The sequence below is a fragment of the Oncorhynchus mykiss genome, chromosome 13, assembly GCF_013265735.2.
Source record: "Oncorhynchus mykiss isolate Arlee chromosome 13, USDA_OmykA_1.1, whole genome shotgun sequence".
Classification (NCBI taxonomy): Eukaryota; Metazoa; Chordata; class Actinopteri; order Salmoniformes; family Salmonidae; genus Oncorhynchus; species Oncorhynchus mykiss.
This window is the reverse complement of record NC_048577.1, coordinates 68,730,162-68,744,323: the sequence shown is the minus strand read 5'-3', so window position 1 is coordinate 68,744,323 and position 14,162 is coordinate 68,730,162. Positions and strand designations below refer to the sequence as shown.

The following is a 14,162-nucleotide window of genomic DNA, read 5'->3' as shown; positions in this document are numbered from 1 at the left end:
GTAGCCTCGTGTCTGTAGCTCTGTGTCTGTAGCCCTGTGTCTGTAGCTCTGTGTCTTTAGCTCCTGTAACCCTGTAACTCTGTGTCTGTAGCTATGTGCCTGTGTCTGTATTGTCAGTAGCTGTGTGTCTGTAACTATGTGTCTGTAGCCCTGTGTCTTTAGCTCCTGTAGCCCTGTGGCTGTAGCTCTGTGTCTGTGGTGCCCGTGGTCCTGTGTCTGTCGCTCGGTGTCTGTAGTGTCTGTGGCCCATATAGCTCTGTGTCTGTAGCTCGGTGTCTGTAGTGTCTGTTGCTCCTGTAGCTCTGTGTCTGTAGATATGTGCCTGTGTCTGTATTTTCTGTTGTGGTTGCTCTGTGCCTGTGGCCCGGTGTCAGTGGTGTCTGTAGCTCTGTGTCTGTAGCCATGTGTCTGTAGCCATGTGTCTGTAGCCATGTGTCTGTAAATGTGTCTGTAGCCATGTGCCTGTAGCCATGTGTCTGTAGCGCTGTGCCTGTAGCTCTGTGTCTGTAGCTCTGTGTCTGTAGCCCTGTGTCTGTAGCCCTGTGTCTGTAGCCATGTGCCTGTAGCCATGTGTCTGTAGCGCTGTGTCTGTAGCGCTGTGTCTGTAGCCCTGTGTCTGTAGCCATGTGTCTGTAGCCATGTGTCTGTAGCGCTGTGTCTGTAGCGCTGTGTCTGTAGCAGTGGAGACTCCTCAGAGTTAATTTCATAAAAATGCGAATTGTGAAATACAAAAAAAAGTTATCCTTTTTCACATATGCCACCAAATAATGGATTAAAACTGTTTTGCAATGAAGGTCTACAGTAGTACCATGGTGTAGGCGGAATCTAGTCGTAGCTAGCTAGTTTAGCCTACTGAAACACCCTGCTCAAACAGAGAGGGATGCTATGTTAGCTGGCTGGCTATGACTATCCAACAGAGAGGGATGCTATGTTAGCTCGCTGGCTATGACTATCCAACAGAGAGGGATGCTATGTTAGCCAGCTGGCTATGGCTATCCAACAGAGAGGGATGCTATGTTAGCTAGCTGGCTATGACTATCCAACAGAGAGGGATGCTATGTTAGCTAGCTGGCTATGACTATCCAACAGAGAGGGATGCTATGTTAGCTAGCTGGCTATGACTATCCAACAGAGAGGGATGCTATGTTAGCTAGCTGGCTATGACTATCCAACAGAGAGGGATGCTATGTTAGCTCGCTGGCTATGACTATCCAACAGAGAGGGATGCTATGTTAGCTCGCTGGCTATGACTATCCAACAGAGAGGGATGCTATGTTAGCTAGCTGGCTATGGCTATCCAACAGAGAGGGATGCTATGTTAGCTAGCTGGCTATGACTATCCAACAGAGAGGGATGCTATGTTAGCTAGCTGGCTATGACTATCCAACAGAGAGGGATGCTATGTTAGCTAGCTGGCTATGACTATCCAACAGAGAGGGATGCTATGTTAGCTAGCTGGCTATGACTATCCAACAGAGAGGGATGCTATGTTAGCTAGCTGGCTATAACTATCCAACACTGGAACTCTTCCAAGTCAAGGTAAGCTTTTGGTTTTGTTAATGTTTTGCCACCGGGGCCAGTCTGTGTAACTGCTAAACTGCTTGCTGACTGTACACTGCACTGCATGATTGTAGCGGGTTCACTAACGGGTTAGTCCTAGTAGCCATGTTGACTATGATGTGACAACAATGTAGGCTGTGTGCGGTTAGCGGTCATGATATGAAGGTTTGGCTTGGAAAAGGTTTTTTCGCCTGGTCACAGACAGCTAATGTGTTGTGCACTGAAGTCCACAAGCGAAGGGAAAAGGTGAGAGGGGGGGGGAGAGCACGTAGATAGATGTGAGAAGGAATTTATATACACAATGAGCTGTTTGTATGTGGCTGCTATGAAAGAGAACTGTGTTTGCGTGTGCTCAGGGGTGTGTTCATTGCACCAAAAACGGGGATAAACATACCTGAATTTGTCCAAAAGAAACTCTCGTTTGCAACTGTTGGACTAATGATTACGCTCTAGATCAGCTCGATGCAGGAAAGAGTGTGCAATGCGGTATTGAATGTGTCACTGTCTGTCACCTTGATTCCTCAAAACTCTCTCGACCTGTGTACACCTACGTTGTAAACTGTCATTCATAGGCTAGGTTGTAAACTGTCATTCATAGGCTAGGTTGTAAACTGTCATTCATAGGCTAGGTTGTAAACTGTCATTCATAGGCTAGGTTGTAAACTGTCATTCATAGGCTAGGTTGTAAACTGTCATTCATAGGCTAGGTTGTAAACTGTCATTCATAGGCTAGGTTGTAAACTGTCATTCATAGGCTAGGTTGTAAACTGTCATTCATAGGCTAGGTTGTAAACTGTCATTCATCGGCTAGGTTGTAAACTGTCATTCATCGGCTAGGTTGTAAACTGTCATTCATAGGCTAGGTTGTAAACTGTCATTCATAGGCTAGGTTGTAAACTGTCATTCATAGGCTAGGTTGTAAACTGTCATTCATAGGCTAGGTTGTAAACTGTCATTCATAGGCTAGGTTGTAAACTGTCATTCATAGGCTAGCTTGTAAACTGTCTTTCATAGGCTAGGTTGTATCAACCTCATGATGGGTAGAGGGAACATTCTAGTATCAGCTAGTAGCCTAAACCTATCCATGTTACAATGAACTGGGTGAATGGAATATGAATGACAGTCATCCAATATGCTGTAATAGAAATAAAGCCCTGCTCATAAATTAAAATACATCTTAAACGGCACTGACTGCCACTGGTCTGTAGCTATCTGTCTGTAGCTATCTGTCTGTAGCTATCTGTCTGTAGCTATCGGTCTGTAGCTATCTGTCTGTAGCTATCTGTCTGTAGCTATCTGTCTGTAGCTATCTGTCTGTAGCTATCGGTCTGTAGCTATCGGTCTGTAGCTATCGGTCTGTAGCTATCTGTCTGTAGCTATCTGTCTGTAGCTATCTGTCTGTAGCTATCTGTCTGTAGCTATCTGTCTGTAGCTATCTGTCTGTAGCTATCTGTCTGTAGCTATCTGTCTGTAGCTATCTGTCTGTAGCTATCTGTCTGTAGCTATCTGTCTGTAGCTATCTGTCTGTAGCTATCTGTCTGTAGCTATCTGTCTGTGGCTATCTGTCTGTAGCTATCTGTCTGTAGCTATCTATCTGTAGCTACAGTGCCTTGCAAAAGTATTCGGCCCCCTTGAACTTTGCGACCTTTTGCCACATTTCAGGCTTCAAACATAAAGATATAAAACTGTATTTTTTTGTGAAGAATCAACAACAAGTGGGACACAATCATGAAGTGGAACGACATTTATTGGATATTTCAAACTTTTTTAACAAATCAAAAACTGAAAAATTGGGCGTGCAAAATTATTCAGCCCCTTTACTTTCAGTGCAGCAAACTCTCTCCAGAAGTTCAGTGAGGATCTCTGAATGATCCAATGTTGACCTAAATGACTAATGATGATAAATACAATCCACCTGTGTGTAATCAAGTCTCCGTATAAATGCACCTGCACTGTGATAGTCTCAGAGGTCCGTTAAAAGCGCAGAGAGCATCATGAAGAACAAGGAACACACCAGGCAGGTCCGAGATACTGTTGTGAAGAAGTTTAAAGCCGGATTTGGATACAAAAAGATTTCCCAAGCTTTAAACATCCCAAGGAGCACTGTGCGAGCGATAATATTGAAATGGAAGGAGTATCAGACCACTGCAAATCTACCAAGACCTGGCCGTCCCTCTAAACTTTCAGCTCATACAAGGAGAAGACTGATCAGAGATGCAGCCAAGAGGCCCATGATCACTCTGGATGAACTGCAGAGATCTACAGCTGAGGAGGGAGACTCTGTCCATAGGACAACAATCAGTCGTATATTGCACAAATCTGGCCTTTATGGAAGAGTGGCAAGAAGAAAGCTATTTCTTAAAGATATCCATAAAAAGTGTCGTTTAAAGTTTGCCACAAGCCACCTGGGAGACACACCAAACGTGGAAGAAGGTGCTCTGGTCAGATTAAACCAAAATTGAACTTTTTGGCAACAATGCAAAACGTTATGTTTGGCGTAAAAGCAACACAGCTGAACACACCATCCCCACTGTCAAACATGGTGGTGGCAGCATCATGGTTTGGGTCTGCTTTTCTTCAGCAGGGACAGGGAAGATGGTTAAAATTGATGGGAAGATGGATGGAGCCAAATACAGGACCATTCTGGAAGAAAACCTGATGGAGTCTGCAAAAGACCTGAGACTGGGACGGAGATTTGTCTTCCAACAAGACAATGAGCCAAAACATAAAGCAAAATCTACAATGGAATGGTTAAAAAATAAACATATCCAGGTGTTAGAATGGCCAAGTCAAAGTCCAGACCTGAATCCAATCGAGAATCTGTGGAAAGAACTGAAAACTGCTTTTCACAAATGCTCTCCATCCAACCTCACTGAGCTCGAGCTGTTTTGCAAGGAGGAATGGGAAAAAATTTCAGTCTCTCGATGTGCAAAACTGATAGAGACATACCCCAAGCGACTTACAGCTGTAATCGCAGCAAAAGGTGGCGCTACAAAGTATTAACTTAAGGGGGCTGAATAATTTTGCACGCCCAATATTTCAGTTTTTGATTTGTTAAAAAAGATTGAAATATCCAATAAATGTCGTTCCACTTCATGATTGTGTCCCACTTGTTGTTGATTCTTCACAAAAAAATACAGTTTTATGTCTTTATGTTTGAAGCCTGAAATGTGGCTAAAGGTCGCAAAGTTCAAGGGGGCCGAATACTTTCGCAAGGCACTGTATCTGTCTGTAGCTATCTGTCTGTAGCTATCTGTCTGTAGCTATCTGTCTGTAGCTGTCTGTCTGTAGCTATCTGTCTGTAGCTATCGGTCTGTAGCTATCGGTCTATAGCTATCGGTCTGTAGCTATCTGTCTGTAGCCACAGTATGTGTCTGTAGTTATGGCTGTAGCTATCTGTCTGTAGCCATGGCTGTAGCTATCTGTCTGTAGCTATCTGTCTGTAGCCACATTATGTGTCTGTAGTTATGGCTGTAGCTATCTGTCTGTAGCCATGGCTGTAGCTATCTGTCTGTAGCTATCTGTCTGTAGCCACATTATGTGTCTGTAGTTATGGCTGTAGCTATCTGTCTGTAGCCATGGCTGTAGCTATCTGTCTGTAGCCACAGTATGTGGCTGTAATTATGTCTGTAGTTATGTCTGTGGCCACAGTTTGTGTCTGTAGTTATATGCCTGTGACCACATATGTCTGTAGTTATATGCCTGTGGCTATCTGTCTGTAGCCACAGTATGTGTCTGTAGTTATATGCCTGTGACCATAGTTTGTGTCTGTGGTTATCCATCTGTGGCTGCAGTGTATGTCTGTAATTATGTGTCTGTGGCTATCTGTCTGTAGCCACAGTATGTGTCTGTAGTTGTGTCTGTAGTTATATGCCTGTGACCACAGTGTATGTCTGTAGTTATGTGTCTGTGGCTATCTGTCTGTAGCTAGAGCATGTATCTGTGGTTGTCTGTCTGTGGTTATCTGTCTATATTCACAGTCTGTGTCTGTGGTTATCTGTCTGTAGCTACAGTAGCTGTTTGTAGTCATCTGTCTGTGGTTATCTGTCTATAGCCACAGTCTGTGTCTGTCGTTATCTGTCTGTAGTTACAGTATCTCACTGTCTGGCCCAGTACCAGTACCACACGCCACTATACCTCACTGTCTGGCCCAGTACCACACACCACTATACCTCACTGTCTGGCCCAGTACCAGTACCACACACCACTATACCTCACTGTCAGCCCCAGTACCAGTACCACATGCCACTATACCTCACTGTCAGCCCCAGTACCAGTACCACACACCACTATACCTCACTGTCTGGCCCAGTACCACACACCACTAGCCCTCACTGTCTGGCCCAGTACCACACGCCACTATACCTCACTGTCAGCCCCAGTACCACACCACTATACCTCACTGTCAGCCCCAGTACCACACCACTATACTTCACTGTCTGGCCCAGTACCACACCACTATACCTCACTGTCAGCCCCAGTACCAGTACCACACCACTATACCTCACTGTCAGCCCCAGTACCAGTACCACACGCCACTATACCTCACTGTCAGCCCCAGTACCAGTACCACACACCACTATACCTCACTGTCTGGCCCAGTACCACACACCACTATACCTCACTGTCTGGCCCAGTACCACACACCACTAGCCCTCACTGTCTGGCCCAGTACCAGTACCACACCACTATACCTCACTGTCAGCCCCAGTACCAGTACCACACGCCACTAGCCCTCACTGTCTGCCCCAGTACCAGTACCACACACCACTATACCTCACTGTCTGCCCCAGTACCAGTACCACACACCACTATACCTCACTGTCTGGCCCAGTACCAGTACCACACGCCACTATACCTCACTGTCTGGCCCAGTACCAGTACCACACACCACTAGCCCTCACTGTCTGGCCCAGTACCAGTACCACACACCACTATACCTCACTGTCTGGCCCAGTACCAGTACCACACGCCACTAGCCCTCACTGTCTGGCCCAGTACCACACGCCACTATACCTCACTGTCTGGCCCAGTACCACACCACTAGCCCTCACTGTCTGGCCCAGTACCAGTACCACACGCCACTATACCTCACTGTCTGGCCCAGTACCAGTACCACACACCACTAGCCCTCACTGTCTGGCTTAGTACCAGTACCACACGCCACTAGCCCTCACTTTGGCCATCGTACATTGACTGTGGTTCCCACACTGCTACACTGCTAGACTGCATGTTATTGCAGATTTGTGAGTCAACGAAAGTCATGATGTTGTCTCTGGAAAAGCACCTTAGTGAAACAGGTGTTGACCACTGGTCTCTCCAGTGTGTGGGTCTGAAGGCCAGCAGGGGGGGGCCATCACACAGCTAATATTCACACCAACGAGGACACCAGTACCTCCACTCTCATCTGTTCTATCAGTCTTTGTTTTTGGGGCACCAGGCATCAGCTTGACGCTCCTCTGGCCCACCTCCACCTGGTTCCTGTAAACAACAACCTAAAACCCAAAACACAGATGGGAGTTGATCCAGAACAAATGGATCTGTGTTTAGTGATGTTGGCTGGGCATTCCTTTCTTTAAGGAAACCTCCTTTCCCACCTTATACCATTCCGGTGTGTGTGTGTGTGTGTGTGTGGTGAATGAAGGTTTTATAAGTACCTTTTGCCCTACTGATTCTACCACATAGAAGCTGCTGTCCTGACGTTATATACATAGACTAGTAATCACTGGTCACTTTAATAATGGAACACTGGTCACTTTTATAATGGAACACTAGTCACTTTAATAATGGAACACTGGTCACTTTAATGATGGAACACTGGCCACTTTAATGATGGAACACTAGTCACTTTAAGAATGGAACACTAGTCACTTTAATGATGGAACACTGGTCACTTTAATAATGGAACACTGGTCACTTTAATGATGGAACACTGGCCACTTTAATGATGGAACACTAGTCACTTTAAGAATGGAACACTAGTCACTTTAATAATAGAACACTGGTCACTTTAATAATGGAACACTGGTCACTTTAATCATGTTCACATATCCTGCATTACTCATCTCATATGTATATACTGTATTCTATTCTACTGTATCTTAGTCTATGTCGCTCTGACATTGCTCATCCAAATATTTATATATTCTTAATTCCATTCCTTTACTTTAGGTTGTGTATTGTTAGATATTGCTCCACTGTTGGCGCTAGGAACACAAGCTACACCCTCAATAAGATCTGCTAAATGGTATTTATATGTGGTATTTCTCTGTCTCTGACTCTTGCTATAATCTGGCTGGACTGTGGAGACACACAGACACTTCTGAGGTAGCCAGAACTGTGTCCCTAGGCTGATCTGGAGTTGGTTCTCACACACAAGAGTCCAAAGTGATGAAGCATCCTGTTGGATCCTGGAGACTTTCTCATCGTCCTCGTCTCCTTTACCGCCGTTTCACATTCGTGTTCCGATATTTCATAAACCATCTCCTGTGAGACTCCCCTCCCCCCTCTCCCACTGCTTAGTCCAACTCTCCTCTCCTCTCATACCCCCTGAAAGACCAGCATGTCGTCACTACAGACATTTGTAACTGCCAAAGTATAGAAGACAGAAGTCAATCTCTTCTCCAGCGGGTGTTGATGCTGTGTTGATGCTGTGTTGATGCTGTGTTGTTGCTGTGTTGTTGCTATGAGAACGATGAGCCAGTTGTCACCGGCCTTCAGTGTGTCACTCAGTTTCAACCTGTCATCACTATGGGAAGGAAGTGATGCCAGGATATCAGAGTGTGCGTCCCAAAATTGAACCCTCTCCCCTATGGGCCCTGGTCAAAAGTAGTGCAATATGTAGGAAATAGAGTGTAATTTGGTACGCAGACAGAGAGATGAGCTGTTTAGACTTAATGTTGCTCAATGTGTCTTCTCACACGGTCCAGACTTACACCATGTTAAACAGAGTGGTAATATCTTATTTTATAGTTTTACTGTTCTGGTCTGGATCTCAGAGTTTCTACTGATCTGTTACAGTCCTCTGGATCTGGTGTTAACTTCAACATGATGTCTATCTATCAGTCCTCTGTCTGATGTTAACTACACTGATGTCTATCTATCAGTCCTCTGGGTCTGATGTTAACTACACTGATGTCTATCTATCAGTCCCCTGTCAGTCCTCTGGGTCTGATGTTAACTTCAACATGATGTCTATCTATCAGTCCTCTGGGTCTGATGTTAACTTCAACATGATGTCTCTCTATCAGTCCTCTGGGTCTGATGTTAACTACACTGATGTCTATCAGTCCTCTGTCTGATGTTAACTACACTGATGTCTATCTATCAGTCCTCTGTCTGATGTTATCTACACTGATGTCTATCTATCAGTCCTCTGTCTGATGTTAACTACACTGATGTCTGTCTATCAGTCCTCTGGGTCTGATGTTAACTACACTGATGTCTATCTATCAGTCCTCTGTCTGATGTTAACTACACTGATGTCTATCTATCAGTCCTCTGTCTGATGTTAACTACACTACATCTTGTAACGGTTTTCTGTATGAGAAGGAGAGTCGGACCAAAATGCGGCGTGTCTATTGCAATCCATGTTTAATGAATTAACACACTAAACACAAACACTACCAAAACAATAAACTTAACAAAACCCGAAACAGCCTATACTTGTGTATCCTAACACAGAACAATGACATCAGGACACTAAGGACAATCACCCATGACAAACTCAAAGAATATGGCTGCCTAAATGTGGTTCCCAATCAGAGACAACGATAAACACCTGCCTCTGATTGAGAACCACTTCAGACAGCCATAGACTTAGCTAGAACACCCCACTAGCTACAATCCCCATACATACACACCACATACAAAAACCCATGCCACACCCTGGCCTGACCAAATAAATAAAGATAAACACAAAATACTTTGACCAGGGTGTGACACATCTCTCTCTCTCCCTCCCTCCTTGTCTCTACATCTCCCTCCCTCCCTCCCTCCCTCCCTCCCTCCCTCCTTGTCTCTCTACATCAATCTCTCCCTCCCTCCCTCCCTCCCTCCCTCCCTCCCTCCCTCCTTGTCTCTCTACATCCATCTCTCTCTCTCTCTCTCTCTCTCGCTCTCTCTCGCTCTCTCTCGCTCTCTCTCTCTCTCTCTCTCTCTCTCTCCCTCTCCCTCCTTGTGTCTCCGTCTCCAGGTGCGTTTCTCCTCCCAGTCTCTGTTTGACCACCTGATGCTGATTCAGCAGGATGCAGCAGCGCTGGGACAGTTTAGTGAAGCACTGCTGCATGTCTTCAGAGACAACCTGAGAAATGACAGGTACACACACACACACACTGCTGCATGTCTTCAGAGACAACCTGAGAAATGACAGGTACACACACACACACACACACACTGCTGCATGTCTTCAGAGACAACCTGAGAAATGACAGGTGTACACACACACACACACACACACACTGCTGCATGTCTTCAGAGACAACCTGAGAAATGACAGGTACACACACACACACACTGCTGCATGTCTTCAGAGACAACCTGAGAAATGACAGGTACACACACACACACACACACACTGCTGCATGTCTTCAGAGACAACCTGAGAAATGACAGGTACACACACACACACACACACTGCTGCATGTCTTCAGAGACAACCTTAGAAATGACAGGTACACACACACACACACACACCTTTGTATCCATGCTTACACACACTCTTTTCTCTACTTTCAGTTTTACAGTCATGTGGGGAGATTTAAATTGATAGTTAAAAAATATATGTTTATTACACTGTCTCTCTAGTGTCTCAATCTCAATGAAACTAACCTGGTAAACTACAGAGGGAATCAAACTAACCTGGTAAACTACAGAGGAAATCAAACTAACCTGGTAAACTACAGAGGAAATCAAACTAACCTGGTAAACTACAGAGGAAATCAAACTAACCTGGTAAACTACAGAGGAAATCAAACTAACCTGGTAAACTACAGAGGAAATCAAACTAACCTGGTAAACTACAGAGGAAATCAAACTAACCTGGTAAACTACAGAGGAAATCAAACTAACCTGGTAAACTACAGAGGAAATCAAACTAGTGGTAAACTACAGAGGGAATCAAACTAACCTGGTAAACTACAGAGGAAATCAAACTAACCTGGTAAACTACAGAGGAAATCAAACTAACCTGGTAAACTACAGAGGAAATCAAACTAACCTGGTAAACTACAGAGGAAATCAAACTAACCTGGTAAACTACAGAGGAAATCAAACTAACCTGGTAAACTACAGAGGGAATCAAACTAACCTGGTAAACTACAGAGGAAATCAAACTAGTGGTAAACTACAGAGGAAATCAAACTAACCTGGTAAATTACAGAGGAAATCAAACTAACCTGGTAAACTACAGAGGAAATCAAACTAGTGGTAAACTACAGAGGAAATCAAACTAACCTGGTAAACTACAGAGGGAATCAAACTAACCTGGTAAACTACAGAGGAAATCAAACTAGTGGTAAACTACAGAGGAAATCAAACTAGTGGTAAACTACAGAGGAAATCAAACTAACCTGGTAAACTACAGAGGAAATCAAACTAACCTGGTAAACTACAGAGGAAATCAAACTAACCTGGTAAACTACAGAGGAAATCAAACTAACCTGGTAAACTACAGAGGAAATCAAACTAGTGGTAAACTACAGAGGAAATCAAACTAACCTGGTAAACTACAGAGGAAATCAAACTAACCTGGTAAACTACAGAGGAAATCAAACTAGTGGTAAACTACAGAGGAAATCAAACTAACCTGGTAAACTACAGAGGGAATCAAACTAACCTGGTAAACTACAGAGGGAATCAAACTAACCTGGTAAACTACAGAGGAAATCAAACTAGTGGTAAACTACAGAGGAAATCAAACTAACCTGGTAAACTACAGAGGAAATCAAACTAGTGGTAAACTACAGAGGAAATCAAACTAACCTGGTAAACTACAGAGGAAATCAAACTAGTGGTAAACTACAGAGGAAATCAAACTAACCTGGTAAACTACAGAGGAAATCAAACTAACCTGGTAAACTACAGAGGAAATCAAACTAACCTGGTAAACTACAGAGGAAATCAAACTAACCTGGTAAACTACAGAGGAAATCAAACTAGTGGTAAACTACAGAGGAAATCAAACTAACCTGGTAAACTACAGAGGAAATCAAACTAACCTGGTAAACTACAGAGGAAATCAAACTAACCTGGTAAACTACAGAGGGAATCAAACTAACCTGGTAAACTACAGAGGGAATCAAACTAACCTGGTAAACTACAGAGGGAATCAAACTAACCTGGTAAACTACAGAGGGAATCAAACTAACCTGGTAAACTACAGAGGAAATCAAACTAGTGGTAAACTACAGAGGGAATCAAACTAACCTGGTAAACTACAGAGGAAATCAAACTAACCTGGTAAACTACAGAGGAAATCAAACTAACCTGGTAAACTACAGAGGAAATCAAACTAGTGGTAAACTACAGAGGAAATCAAACTAACCTGGTAAACTACAGAGGGAATCAAACTAACCTGGTAAACTACAGAGGGAATCAAACTAACCTGGTAAACTACAGAGGGAATCAAGCTAACCTGGTAAACTACAGAGGAAATCAAACTAGTGGTAAACTACAGAGGGAATCAAACTAACCTGGTAAACTACAGAGGAAATCAAACTAACCTGGTAAACTACAGAGGAAATCAAACTAACCTGGTAAACTACAGAGGAAATCAAACTAGTGGTAAACTACAGAGGAAATCAAACTAACCTGGTAAACTACAGAGGAAATCAAACTAACCTGGTAAACTACAGAGGAAATCAAACTAGTGGTAAACTACAGAGGAAATCAAACTAGTGGTAAACTACAGAGGAAATCAAACTAACCTGGTAAACTACAGAGGGAATCAAACTAACCTGGTAAACTACAGAGGAAATCAAACTAGTGGTAAACTACAGAGGAAATCAAACTAACCTGGTAAACTACAGAGGAAATCAAACTAGTGGTAAACTACAGAGGAAATCAAACTAACCTGGTAAACTACAGAGGAAATCAAACTAACCTGGTAAACTACAGAGGGAATCAAACTAACCTGGTAAACTACAGAGGGAATCAAACTAACCTGGTAAACTACAGAGGAAATCAAACTAGTGGTAAACTACAGAGGAAATCAAACTAACCTGGTAAACTACAGAGGAAATCAAACTAGTGGTAAACTACAGAGGAAATCAAACTAACCTGGTAAACTACAGAGGAAATCAAACTAACCTGGTAAACTACAGAGGAAATCAAACTAACCTGGTAAACTACAGAGGAAATCAAACTAGTGGTAAACTACAGAGGAAATCAAACTAGTGGTAAACTACAGAGGAAATCAAACTAACCTGGTAAACTACAGAGGAAATCAAACTAACCTGGTAAACTACAGAGGAAATCAAACTAACCTGGTAAACTACAGAGGGAATCAAACTAACCTGGTAAACTACAGAGGGAATCAAACTAACCTGGTAAACTACAGAGGGAATCAAACTAACCTGGTAAACTACAGAGGGAATCAAACTAACCTGGTAAACTACAGAGGAAATCAAACTAGTGGTAAACTACAGAGGGAATCAAACTAACCTGGTAAACTACAGAGGAAATCAAACTAACCTGGTAAACTACAGAGGAAATCAAACTAACCTGGTAAACTACAGAGGAAATCAAACTAGTGGTAAACTACAGAGGAAATCAAACTAACCTGGTAAACTACAGAGGGAATCAAACTAACCTGGTAAACTACAGAGGGAATCAAACTAACCTGGTAAACTACAGAGGAAATCAAACTAGTGGTAAACTACAGAGGAAATCAAACTAACCTGGTAAACTACAGAGGAAATCAAACTAGTGGTAAACTACAGAGGAAATCAAACTAACCTGGTAAACTACAGAGGAAATCAAACTAACCTGGTAAACTACAGAGGGAATCAAACTAACCTGGTAAACTACAGAGGGAATCAAACTAACCTGGTAAACTACAGAGGAAATCAAACTAGTGGTAAACTACAGAGGAAATCAAACTAACCTGGTAAACTACAGAGGAAATCAAACTAGTGGTAAACTACAGAGGAAATCAAACTAACCTGGTAAACTACAGAGGAAATCAAACTAACCTGGTAAACTACAGAGGAAATCAAACTAACCTGGTAAACTACAGAGGAAATCAAACTAGTGGTAAACTACAGAGGAAATCAAACTAGTGGTAAACTACAGAGGAAATCAAACTAACCTGGTAAACTACAGAGGAAATCAAACTAACCTGGTAAACTACAGAGGAAATCAAACTAACCTGGTAAACTACAGAGGGAATCAAACTAACCTGGTAAACTACAGAGGGAATCAAACTAACCTGGTAAACTACAGAGGGAATCAAACTAACCTGGTAAACTACAGAGGAAATCAAACTAACCTGGTAAACTACAGAGGAAATCAAACTAACCTGGTAAACTAAAGAGGAAATCAAACTAGTGGTAAACTACAGAGGAAATCAAACTAACCTGGTAAACTACAGAGGAAATCAAACT

The 14,162-nt window shown here is 43.1% G+C and overlaps 1 protein-coding gene across 3 annotated transcripts in view; it reads left to right on the top strand.

Annotated features, from left to right (window-relative positions):
• Window positions 1-14,162, top strand: part of LOC110512740 (tubulin-specific chaperone D-like) — a 141,869-nt gene that overhangs the window by 111,734 nt on the left and 15,973 nt on the right. For all 3 annotated transcript variants that reach the window (XM_036941974.1, XM_036941975.1, XM_036941976.1), the window contains exon 33: window positions 9,755-9,876. In XM_036941974.1, the coding sequence (XP_036797869.1) occupies window positions 9,755-9,876 (122 nt within the window). The remainder of the gene's footprint in view (window positions 1-9,754; window positions 9,877-14,162) is intronic.